General features: G+C 37.8%; 1 protein-coding gene across 1 annotated transcript in view; it reads right to left on the reverse strand.

Annotated features, from left to right (window-relative positions):
• VPS53 (VPS53 subunit of GARP complex) overlaps positions 1 to 13,384 on the reverse strand; it is a 145,774-nt gene that overhangs the window by 120,990 nt on the left and 11,400 nt on the right. Inside the window, exons 3-4 of the mRNA XM_081272269.1 lie at positions 12,190 to 12,239; positions 9,817 to 9,883 (exon numbers count right to left, since the gene is read on the reverse strand). Coding sequence (XP_081128395.1) covers positions 9,817 to 9,883; positions 12,190 to 12,239 — 117 coding nt within the window. The remainder of the gene's footprint in view (positions 1 to 9,816; positions 9,884 to 12,189; positions 12,240 to 13,384) is intronic.

The raw sequence follows: 13,384 nt of genomic DNA on the forward strand, positions 1-13,384 counted from the left end.
GAAAAGGGAGGCCAACCTCTTACATGAAGACAGAGTTTCAAATTCCCATCCACTGTTCTCACATATCTGAATGACTTCTTGTGTCAAGGACTTGAAATCCAGGAAAGCTTTGCCCTGTCAGCAGAAATACTGCAATTTTTCTAATGCACAACCTCCAACTGAGGATGGAATTTTCCTTACAAAAATCTCTAACTACCAGCAATCAAAAGCAAGAGTGACCTGGGTAATAGCCAGAGCAGTTACAGTAGTGATGAATGGCATTTTCCTCTTCAGATGCTGAGACTCCAGTTAAAACTTGCCATTAACATGGAAACAAGGAGATGGCAAAAATTATGCTTGACCTTCCTTTCCTGGCTCCTAACAAGTGCCAATTTATATGGAGATGGCTCAGAAGAATAATAAACTTCAGTGTTCCTTCTTGGCACACTGTTTTCCTAAAACTATTTTCAATAATCCTGTTACAGACAATTGGGACTTGCGTTTCTAAGGACAGGAAGGAAATAGTCTAACTGTTGGAACTGTCAACTAAATAAAAGAAAAATTCAAAGTAGCTTTATTTTGGTATGGGGAGAGTATCTCTGTTAATAGGCATGGAACACTAAAGTTAAAGATTCTCTAGCTTATCTGAAACACATAGTCTGCACAGATTAAACGAAGCTGAAACACATAGTCTACACAGATTAAATGAAGATAAAATAGGAAGCAGGCTTATGTTAAGGTATTCTATGTTTACTGAAAAAGATAAACTTATTAAAGTTTAAAACAATATGGAAACATTATTTCCAAAGAGAATAAAATTTTTTTAAAAATTTATTTCTTTCATTTTTCTTTTCTTGTTGTTGTTGTTTGGTACCAGGGATTGAACCCAGGGCCACATCCCCAGACCCCTTTTTAGAAATATTTTATTTGGGGCTGGGGTTGTGGCTCAGCAGTACAACGCTTGCCTAGCATGTGTGAGGCCCTGGGTTCGATCCTCAGCACCACATAAAAATAAATTAAAAAAATAAAGATATTATATCCAACTACAACTAAAAAATAAATATTAAAAAAATCTAACATTAAAATAATTGATTTTTTTAAAAAATTTATTTTAGGGACAGGGTCTTGTTAAGTTGCTTAGGGCCTTGATAAGTTGCTGAAGCAGGCTTTGAACTCCCAATCCTTCTGAGCTGCAGGGATTACAGGCCTGAGCCACAGGAGATTAAACATTAAAATGACTAAAAATTATCACATTGTAACCAATGTTGTTCACACTAGCCAAAAGCTGCAAACAACCCACAAGTCCTAGATGGATGGAAAAATGAAATGCAGTAAACCCAAACAACGTAATATTCTGCAGTCATAAAAAGGAACAATATTCCAAAACACGCTACAACATGGATGGACCTTGAGGACATAACAAGGGAAGGATGCTAGAAACAAAAGGTCAAATATTGTTGGACACCATTTATACAAAATATCTAGAAAAACAGGGCAATTCATAGGGATAAAAGGTAAATTAGAGGTTACAGGAAGCTGGGAGAGCTGTTGCTTAATGGTTACAGAGTTTCTGTCTGGAATGATAAAAATTTCAGAAACAGAAGCAGTAACAATTGTCCAATATTGTGAATGTAATTAATGCCACTGTATATAAAAATGGTTGAAATGGTAAATTTTATGCTACATATATTTTATGCAATTTTTAAAAATTTAATAATGTATAAGAAGACATTGAATAGTATACTTAGATTCAGATTAAGCAGTCAGTTATATCTCAATAAAGCAATTAAAAATGTGTTACCAATTTTGTGCATAAAGGCAAAAAATGCCATATTTAGTAAACAAATAAGCAAAAAAAATGCCATATTTAGTAAACAAAATTGGGTAAAAAGTTCTTAGGTGAAATAAAAACTATATAGCCAGAGTCTTCAGAGATAAGCATACCTTATGTTATTTGAAAATAGGAACACAAAAGGTACGCTTATGTATTAAAAGAAACTCAAAGAATACAGGGAAGAAAGAAGTATTAAGGATAAAAGTATAAAATAATGAACAGGAAGAGGAAAAGAGTAGAGTTGATAAATAAATAAATCTAGGTACAAGTCTCTTGAAAAGGCCTAAAGAAATTCTGGCTAGTTTAATCTAAGGGGTGAGGAGGAAATACATTATGGAAGCAAAGAAAATAAAAGCAGATATTTAGAAAGGATGACTAAACTTAAAACATCTGAGTGAAATTATTTTCAAGAATCTACACTTACTATAATTGATTCAGTAAATGGGAGATGTAACTATAATCACAGAACATGTTTTCATTCTCAGAGGACAGCATACTGAGGCAATAAAGAGGCTCAAATTAGTGGGAGCAAGCAAACCTGGAGGTGCTTGAAAGCAGGGCAGTCAGGATGCAAAGGAGAGGAACTGGTGGAAAAGTCACAGGGACCTGACAAATGCCTGGATGCACAAAATTGGTTTATATCATAACCAGCAGCAGCAACAATATTACTACTATTTACTAAGTATGAGTGAGCCTGTCATTGTTCCTGATGTCTAAAGTATAATAATTCTAATTTGCACCATCCTGGAGTAGGTATTATTACTTCCATGGCATAGGTGAAGAATCTGAGGCTCAAAGAAGTTAAGTCACTTGTCCAAGGTAAACAGAAAACAGCAGGGCCAAGTAGTAAAGAGTTTCAAACAAACAGCAGATGTGTGTCTGCCAAAAAAACGCTATCAAGGCTCACATGCAATAGCAGGATGAAGCATGGTGGTCAGATTAACCCGGTCACATGGCAGTGCTAAACAGTGAAATGTTTAGCACTGTTACCAGTTGTTGCCTCAACTACAGTCAGTGGCACTCTAGAAGTGGGCAAAACAGAACATTCACTTGAATTCAACATGTCAAATAAAGACCTCTACACCCAAAATCCTGGCTAGGGAATGGTGGTAGGGCCCAATCAAAACCAGGGGCACTGCTCCTGCAGAAGGCTGAGCCCTAGGCTGACTCAAGGGCTGCTCCACCTACCCCAGTGCTCTCTGCACTCCCAGGTTATGCCCAGAATGAAGCAATTTCTGAGTTTCTGAAGTTTACTACTGTTTGAAGGTAAGAGGAATAATACGAGGAGGGGAGGAGGGAAAAAGGAGAAAAAGAAAAAAGAAAAGAAAAAAGAAAGAAACAAGCTGGGTGTGGTGACACACACCTATAGTTCCAGCTACTCTGGAGGCTAAGGCAAGAGGATCACTTGAGACCAGGGAGTTCAAGGCCAGCCTGGGCAACACAGGGAGACCCGGTTCCCTATCCCATCGCACCCCCAAAAAAGAAAAAAAGAAACAACCAAACAAACAAACCTCTGATCATTTTCAACCACTAATGGGAAAATGTGAACTTATGCTTTAAAATCTCAATCATTTTCAAGACAGTATGTGTTAGGAGTAAAAAGTAAGTGGCAATCTTTTTTTCCCCAAACTACGGTGCTTTCAGGACTAATGCCTCTGTTTTCTTTATTTTCATCAGTCAATGGGCTTCACTTTCTTCCCAAGAGAGAATGAGAAAAAGGATACATTTAAAATGATGAAGGGCAAGAATACAAACCATCCTGCAACTCAGCTGATAACAATGAATTCCTAATCCCACGTGGTGAAGATGACGCTTATGCTGTCAAGTACCATCACCCACCTAGTTGAGAGTTTGGAGAATGCTATTTTCATTCTAATGCTTGAATTAGATGATGTGCTAATTTTTATGATGAAAATCAAGGAATATTTTCTCCTTGAAAGGCAACATGCTTTGCTGATTTAGTTAATAAATCTTTATGATATCTCCATGAAGAATGAAGCAGGCAAATATTAACAGCTGCCTTTTCTAGAGAAAAGTAAGACAAAAAGATGAAGAAAAATTATTCTGGATAATAACTGGGGACAGGTGGAAATCCTGTGTTTTCGGAGCCTGGCACTTTGTATTAAAGTGAGAATGAGGGGAAGAGAACAAGAAGTCCCTAATAGCATGCCACATGGCTCTGAACCCATCCACTTCACCTTTTTATCTAGAAGTCAAATCAAGACATTGAAGAGCATGTCTGGAAAATCTGCTAAAATGGGGAGGTCATCACAGATTCAAAAGGTCTCAACAGGTTGGAGCAATCAAGCAAAATTAGCAAGGTAAAACCAAGGGTGAGACACATGAAGTCTGGCACTTAATTAAAAAATAAAAATCTCTTGCACAAATAGAAGAGGAGAAAGTTTAAATGAAGTTCATATGAAAAAAACTTGGGGCAGTATTGCAAACCATTGGCTCACAGATGTGTTTTGTTTGGCTTTTGCAGTGTTTGTGAAAAACATGAAGCCAACATTTAAAAATTGGGAGAGGCACATAAAAATCCAGATTTCTTGGCTTCTCTAGAAAAACTGATAGAATTGGTAACTCCAGGTCTGCATTCAGACATGACAAGGAATGGTTAGAATTTACGTATGGCTGTCCACTTCAGACAGAGAATTCACACCATGGACAAAGGCATAAGGATTGTATGGCAGCCTGCTTAAGCCATTTAAGTTTTCTTTTTTCCTCTGAGGGCATCTATTTGCAATTCTTTACCTGGGGGGCTTAAGGGGACTGCCAACTCTTCAGAAGCCCATGGTGTGATACAGCTGCCAAAAGCTTCACCAAATCCAAGATAATGGAAGAATACATTAGTGGCTCTGAACTTTTGAACAGTTATAGACTCCTAAGAGAATCTTTAAAAAAAATAAACCAATGAGTCTTCTCTCCAGAAATATGGCTATCCATACAAATATTTACAATTAATTTCAGGGAACTGACAGGCCCCTGAATGATTCCAGTCTAGAACAAGGAGGCAAACTGTCCCTCTGTATGTTCCCATGGTATGTCTACTCCTAGGAACCACATTTTAAGAGGCAAGCGGACAAATTTCTAACCAAAGCAAAGCTATCAGGATGATAAAGGAGCTGGAAATTACATCATAAAGTTCAGGAAACTTAGAATGGCTGGGCTAGAAAAGAAACAGTAAGAAAGGAACATAATAACCATTTTAAATTTCAGAAGCTGTAATAAGGAAAAGGGATTAGGCTTACACTGGTCCAGCTGGCAAAATTAAATCAATGAGGAGCTACAATGAAGTCTATTTTTACTATTTCAGTTCAGTCTAAGAAAGTTTCTTATAATTAAATCTGTACAAAACTGGAAGAATTTGTCCTATTCAGTGTGGGTCAATGAAGTCAGGAGCTTCCCATCACTGTAAGGATGCAATGTCATAGATGTTACATAAAGAATTCCCAAACTGGGTGGCATCTCGCACTACAATTATCTGAAGCTTCTTCCAAATCAAAATTTTAGTGATCAGAGCTGGAGAGGGCAATAATAATTCTCTTCCCCTCCCACACCTTACTCTGACCAAAGAAACAGCCCCATTGCACCCAAGCTCCATTCAAGATACAGAAACCCAGTGGCTGATCTGTCTTGGTGATTCTCAGTGAGAACACTGGGAACTGGTCAAGGTTTGGCTACTCTTGCAACTTCACATGCCAGCTTTTTCCTTCTCTAACCTGCTCTTCTATTCACCTCCCTTTCCACCTACATTCAAGCTGTCCATTTTAATTACTGGGAAGCTGCATAAATTTCATAGCATATCAAATCATGTACTTGCAGAATTGACTCATTTTATCCACCAACTTTCAAACATGTGGGTATTTAATTAAAGCTTTGGATTGATGATTTCAACAGATAAAAATGGGGAGGACTCCATGCCATATTAACTTTGTAAAAGCATCACCGTCTGGTTAAAAGAGGTCACAGACAAGACTAGTTCAAATTGGCCCACATAGGAGGTGGTCAACAAGCAAAGAATTCTCCAAAATGCTTTGCACAGTGCTAACCATGCAAGTTGGGGTCCGGAAAATTGTTAGGAAGTAAAGAAATGGCCGCACTGTGTCTTCGAATCTAGAACATCCCTTGCTCCCACGGAATTTTTACAAAGAATTCTTTTAAAACTCTTCTGTTAAAAATGTATTTTAAGACACCACAAACGTGAAGTAAACACTTTCCCCTTATTTGCACAGATTGAGAAAGCACATCTATTCAACTTGAACGTGATAGAGATGAAATTTATGAAAGGAAAACTCGTTGTTGTCCATACTGCTGCTCTCCTCCTGAGTGTTCCTCAGAAGCATAGAAAACGAGTTCTGAAAGAGAACTTTTCCTGTGTTCCAGGGAAGAGGGGAACGTGGGGCCTCTTGACCTATAAAACTCAATATTTTGGAACATCCATAATTCTCTCAAGCCTGTGCCAGTCAAATAGAGACTCCCTTCGGCAAAACAACTGCCAGCCAAAGCTGGAGAGTAAAGCTTTCATGCCTAGGAGTTGACAAGGACAGGACTTAAAAGCTCCCTGGAAAAAAAAGTCTCAACTTCAGCTTGCATTACAAACTGTTGGAAAAGACAGATGGAGGGGATGACAGGAAAAGCAATTATTTCTTCTGGGCTTCCTCTCTGTCTGGATTCTAAGGAGACGAATACAAAATTCCATCACAGATTGAAATGCTATCTAAACATTCTTGAAAATGTGCTCTTGCTCTCTGAAATATGACCTGCTCTGCTGTAGTAACTTGTAACCCATTACCATATGAAGGTGGGGAGTATCAACATTCCTGCAGCCCACCTACTTCTGGGCCTGACTCCCCAAATTGGTGAGTTTGTGACCCCCAGCTTAAAATGTAAATAACTAAAAGATGTATATTCACATACCATGACCCACCAAAAGTCATGATGAATCATCTACTTTATTTTCACATTCCTGGAGTTTTAAATACCTGTGACTCTCTTGAGTATTTAAAAGTTTATAGTGAGCTATTCCAAGTGAAGGTTGAATCACACTAAACAGTAGTGCTATTCCAAATAGTAGTATACTGGGACTATTCATACATGAATCTGGGCAGGGGTATAGCTCAGCAGTAGAACATAAGGCCTTGGGTTCAAACCCCAACACGGCAAAGAAATAAAAATCTCATGCAAGAACCAAGCTTTCAACCACTATAAAGGAATACTCAATAGGGCTGGGGATGTGGCTCAGGCGGTAGTGCATTTGCCTGGCATGCGTGCGACGCTGGGTTCGATCCTCAGCACCACATACAAATAAAAATGTTGTGTCCACCGAAAACTAAAAATAAATATTAAAAATTCTCTCTCTCTCTCTCTTTAAAAAAAAAATAAAGGAATACTCAAAAACTGATTAAAATGATGTTTTTATGGTCAAGAACTTTTTTTTATTTGTAATCAACAATCATACACACACCAAATATTCATTACAGCTGAATAAAATGTTGCACGTGGACTATGGGGACTGAAATATGAAGATGAGAAAGATGTAGTTCTTACCTTCATGAAGCTTAAAAACTAATCAAGGGGACAAAACATATTTACCAGTAAGTCAAGGGAGACCACACAACCCAAGACAAAGCATAAACAGAAGACTGTGGGAATTCTGGGACAGACAGAACACACATCTGAATGAGGAATACTGGGATCAATCTTCTCCTCTGTAGAATGAGAGGAGTAAGCCAGATGAATTCAGAGTCCCTTTGAGCTCTAAAATTCTGATTCCTTTGATGTTACCCAGATGAGGGAAACATATCATAAAGGAAAGATTATTTAAGCCAGCCCTTAGATGGGTAAGATTTTGAAATGTAGCTATTGGAAGAAAGAAAGAGAAGAAAAGACATTTCAGGCTCAAAGAAATATGTAAGCATAGGCCCAGAAAGCGCAGAGCATACTTGCAGGGCACCAAGTCTTCAGTACGTATGGAATATAAGGACAGACAAAATCAGAAATGGATACTGAAGTCTTGAATATAAAGCACAGAAACTTGGATTTACTTCATTTAGTAAGCTAGAGGCACTGAGGTTTCTAAAGAGGCAAATGACATGACTAGACACGTTAGAAAAGTTAATCAGTGTAGAGTGTTTGTGGGTTACCCTGTTCCTCTTCATTATCTCTAAGGGCCCAGTGTGCATGGGCCTATTCTGCCAGAGAAGCAGTACTTCTTACCTCAGTAAGCAGAAAAAAGCAATAAGGGCTAAGACCATACAAAAGTCCAGGAAGCCCAGCACAGTGGTGCATACCTGTAATCCCAGCAGCTTGGGAGGTTGAGGCAGGAGGATCGCAAGTTCAAAGCCAGCCTCAGCAAAAAGCAAGGCACTAAGCAACTCAATGGGACCCTGTCTCTAAATAAAATACAAAAAAGAGCTGGGGATGTGGCTCAGTAATCTAGTGCCCCTGAGTTCAATCCCTGATACCCCTCTGCCAAAAAAAAAAAAAAAAAAAAAAAAAAAAGTCCAGGAAATAGGATTGGTTTTAAGAACCTAGCATGTCTTCAAGCAAATACTGATTATGATAACAGGAAGACAGATGACTTACAAATAGGCCAACAGAAGAAGATTGTTAAGAGGAGGGGAGAAGCCATAAAGTGTGGGAAAACAGAAAGATGAATACAACTGAAAATGGAGAAGAAAGGACTCATAACACCTGTGGGGCCAGTAGCAAAGGAAACAGAAATATCAAAGATCAGGAAATTTCTAAGTAAGATTACACCCTCCCCTCACCCACCCTAAATCTGGGCAAGCATAACGAACATTTTCAGAAATTAATTGGACTAAAAAATGTCTAATAGAAGAGATAAAAGGACCAAGGCTATGCATAACAGCGCTCTCCTGACTGAACTAAACAAGCACTGAAGAGGCAGGACCAGGCTCTGTGGAGAGGAAGGCTAGAAAGGCATGCTCAGCATTTCTGTTATGACAGTAATTTCTGAAATACGATACCTATACAGAAGAACAGAATCCAAATAAAAAGGAACATGGCTAATAGATAACATCTGGCCTCTCAATCACTGAAGAATACCTCCCCCACACCCTTCTTTTCCCTTTCTCTCCTCTCAATACCTCTCTTTATTAAGATCCCAAAAGAACTGTAAAACTCTGAAATGAATCCATAGTTACCTGCTTCTGACAAAAATAGGCATGAGGAACTGTAGCTGTGTCAGGTTACCATCTTTTGAGGCAACAAACCCCCAAAAACTTACCTGATAGACAAAAGCAGTCATCTTATTTAGCCATAGTACACAAAATAAAAGAGACATCTGGTACTAGGTCAAAGACAAGGAACCCAATTTTCTCATTAAGCCTGCATGTTCCTGGACTTGAATGAGCTATGCTACTACACATGATCCTGATCCAAGGGACACTGAGTGACAGCTCAAGGCTGATCTGGGCATCCTACCCCTGCTATGCGGCAGGGAACAGGCATATAAGTCATGCACATTTCCTGATGTATATGGAACAGAACAATAAAAAAAGTGCTCTGCAAACAGATCAACATCTTGTTCACTTGATTGTTGGGTCTTCTAGAAATTAAGGGAGTATAATTTTTTTTCTTTATGGATGAAGTTGAACATCTTTTTAAATTTGTTTATCAGCTACTTGTGATTTTTCTATGACTTTGCTGTATATATTTTTTGTCCTTTTTCTTTTTTTATTTTAAACATCAGAAATTTATTGGTTGCTCAAAACATTACATTGATCTTGACATATCATATATCATATATTTGTTTCAAATGGGGTATGAATTCTTATTATTCCCACATGTACAGATTGCAGGATCACGTTGATTATACAGCCACGTTTATACATACTGCCAAACTAGTGTCTGTTGTATTCTGCTGCCCTTCCTATCCCCTTCCTATCCCCCCTCCCCTCCCCCTCCCCTCCCCTCCCCTCCCCTCCCTCTACCCCATCTAAGGGAGTATAATTAATATGGAGGAATAAATTACTTACTTGCCTTCCATCCTGCCCAACATTTGTCTGACCTCTTACAACTGTTCGAATATTGTCATCCAGTCTCCTAGCAAAAAAAGTTAAAAGATATAAATTACTCAAAAATCTCTACTTTAGGTGAACTATAAGAAAAAATCTGGTAATTTATCCATCAGCTTCTACAAATTACACCTACTTATCCAGAACATCAAACAAGAGTGAATGAAATAAAAACGAGGACTTGTACCTAAGGGGCAGCAACAACAGTACAAAGCCAACCCCAAAGTAGACTGATGAGTTTTTTGTTTAAAAACATGGCAATTTTTAGACCAGGCACAGTGGTGCATATCTATAATGCCAAGTTGAGTCACAAGTTCAAGGACAGCCCTCAGTAACGTAGAAAGACCCTGAGGACTTAGCCAGAGCCTGTCTCAAAATAAAAACATTAAAAAAAAAAAAAATGGCTTGGGATGTGGCTCAGTGGTTAAGTACCCCTGGGTTCAATCACTGGTACAAAAAAAAAGTCTACTTTTACTTTTCAGAGCTGCTTGAAAGAACCAATAAAACCTTTTTATTTTTCATGGAATAAATCACGAATGATAAAGTTGCAGTAGCTCTATAGGAAGAAGCCAGAAAAATACAAATTACCACACACAAAATCCTTTCTTCAGTGACCTTAAAAGAGTCAAGGAGCCAAGGTGATATGTGAAATCTGTGCTTACCCTATGTACCCCATCATGCAATGTGTATGAGAGAGATTGATGGCTTCCTGCTCCTCTTTCCTCTGCAGTTCAACAGGCTGAGGCAGAAGGATCTCAAGTTCAAAGCCAGCCTCAGCAACTTAGTGAGGCACTAAGCAACTCAGTGAGACCCTGTCTCTAAATAAAATACAAAAAAGGGCTGGGGATGTGGCTCAGTAGTTGAGTGCAATCTTGGGCACCCAAAAAAAAAAAGAAGAAGAAGAAGAAGAAGAAGAAGAAGAAGAAGAAGAAGAAGAAGAAAGAAAATACCTAGTCCATAAGTGATCTTCGAATCACCAGGGCATTTTCATTTTCCATGGAAACCCTGGACAACTTACTGGTCTCTACTAGAATGTTACTGCTGAAGCCCAACAAAACAATAGGAAGCTCTTTGTGCTTCCTAAAATATGGATGCAACCACACACACATGGGGCAGAGACCTGCACACAAATACCAAAGGTCGTAGAGAAAAATTTCATATCCTGGGTTCAAGATGAACCCTTTCCCTCAATAGTTGAAAACAGACACAAAAACCAAACTATATTTAAGGCAATGAAATCAATCTATTCATACAATGAGCACACATTTATCAAGTACCTACCATGTGTAAACCCAGACACGGATAAGCCAGAACAAGATTATTGAGCAGGAAGGACACCTAATGACCACTCTGAGCAATCACATCTTGGGTTAATCATAATGTTTAATCCTATGCTACCACCCAGGTCAAGCAAATCTGACATTATTAGCTAGTAGGCAACCAACCATGTGTATCACATGTAAGCCTAGGTTCATATCTGACCCTTGGGAATACAGAAAAAGGAAAACCTACTAGAGAAATAAAACCACTAAAAACAGTCAGGAGCTGTGATGCATATTTGTAATTCCAGCAACTCAGGGGCTGAGGCAGGAGGATCACAAGTTAAATGCCAGCCTGGGAACTTAGCAAGACCCTGTCTCAAGATTAAAAAAAAAAAAAAAAAAATTTATAAAGGGCCAGGGTATAGCTCAGTGGTGAACTAGAGTGCCCCTGGGTTCAAATCCCAGTACTACAAATAAATAAATAAATAATAAAACATTTAACTAAGAAGTTTTATAATTAACTTTTATTATTAACTATTATGCTTTTTTTAAAGCAAACTCTGTTATAGCTTCCTTAATTTTTTATGAATAATTCAAGACTGGCTAAGAATGAGTTGTTGTTGTTTTTTTTTTAATGTGTGTGTGTGTGTGTGTGTGTGTGTGTGTGTGTGTGTGTGTAGTACTGGGGATTGAACCCAGGGCCTTGTACAGATGAGGCAAGCACTCTATAAACTGAGCAATATCCCCAGTCCAAGAATGGGGTTTTCGGAGCTGGGATGTGGCTCAAGCGGTAGTGCGCTCGCCTGGCATGTGTGCAGCCCAGGTTTGATCCTCAGCACCACATACAAACAAAGATGTTGTGTCCACCGAAAACTAAAAAATAAATATTAAAATTCTCTCTCTCTCTCTCTAAAAAAAATGGGGTTTTCATGGACATTCAGATAAAACAAAAATCATTATTTTTTTTAATTTGAAATTTCAGTCCTCTCAAAGAAAAGTATAATTTTGGAATGTAATTAACTAAATTAATAACATACTTTTCATTAATTGACAATTGTGTGATGTTACTTACCTTATTTTCAGTCTAATTTTGTTCACAACTTCATCTATATTTGCCAGAGACTAAAATAAAGAAGAAAAGAGTGTCCAGCTGTTATTTCCCTTCCTGGAATTCCTATTTCATAGAGAAATGATGAGCTATAACATCTACTTATAAAATCTCAAAAAGTTAATCTCACAGTATGACACCATTTTTACTTTTTTTAAAAAAATAAGGGGCTGGGGTGTAGCTCAGTGTACATTTGCCTAGCATATGTATCAAGGTCCTGGGTTCAATCCCCAGTACTGAAAAAGAAAAGAAAAGAAGAAAAAAAAAAAAAAAAAGAAAAGCACAACTTTCCAACCACTGCCAAATCTAGCCCAGAAAGTATTTTTTGTAAATTAAGTTTCACTGGAACATAGCCATGTCCATTCACTTACATACTGTAGCTGCTTGTGAGCTGCAATGAAGGAGTTGGAAAGTTCTGACAGATACTGCCTTGCTCACAAAGTCTAAAATATTTACTATCTGAACCTTTAATAGAAAGTTGGATAATCCCTAGCATATAAGACTGTAACAAATTCATATAATAAAATACAGCAAAGAAAATAAATTATAACTATTACAACACACAATAACATGGACAAAATCTTAACTAACATAATATTGAAGGGGGAGGAGCCAAAACCAAGAGTATATACTGAATGATTACATTTATTCAATTAAAAAAAAAAACATGTTAGAAGCCAAAATAGTGATTATCTTAGAGGGGGGCTAGTGACTGTGAGGAAGCAAGAAAGGCCTTTGAAGATATTTTATTAAATGTTTTCTTTAAAAAAAAAACTTAAGTTATACATGGATATAATACCTTTATTTTATTTATTTATTTTTATCTGGTACTGGGGATCAAACCCAGTGCCTCACAGGTGCTAGGTAAGCATTCTACCACTGAGCCACACCCCCAGCCCCTAAATGCTTTATTTCTTGATCTGGGTGGCGATATTCCTTCTGTGAAATTCATCACTATTCACTTAAGATTTGTACCCTCCTCTATATCACGTTACACTTCAACAAATAAATAAATTTATTTTTTAAGCTTAATGAAGAGCCATTAGAAAAAAATCTGGAAGGGCACACACTAGCTGTTGTAACATACTAGAGCAGCTGTAATCTCTGAAATCTGCATTAATAGTTTTAATATATAAAAAGAAGGGATATTTAATTTTTC

The sequence above is a fragment of the Spermophilus citellus genome, assembly GCF_964194105.1.
Source record: "Spermophilus citellus genome assembly, chromosome: 17".
NCBI lineage: Eukaryota > Metazoa > Chordata > Mammalia > Rodentia > Sciuridae > Spermophilus > Spermophilus citellus.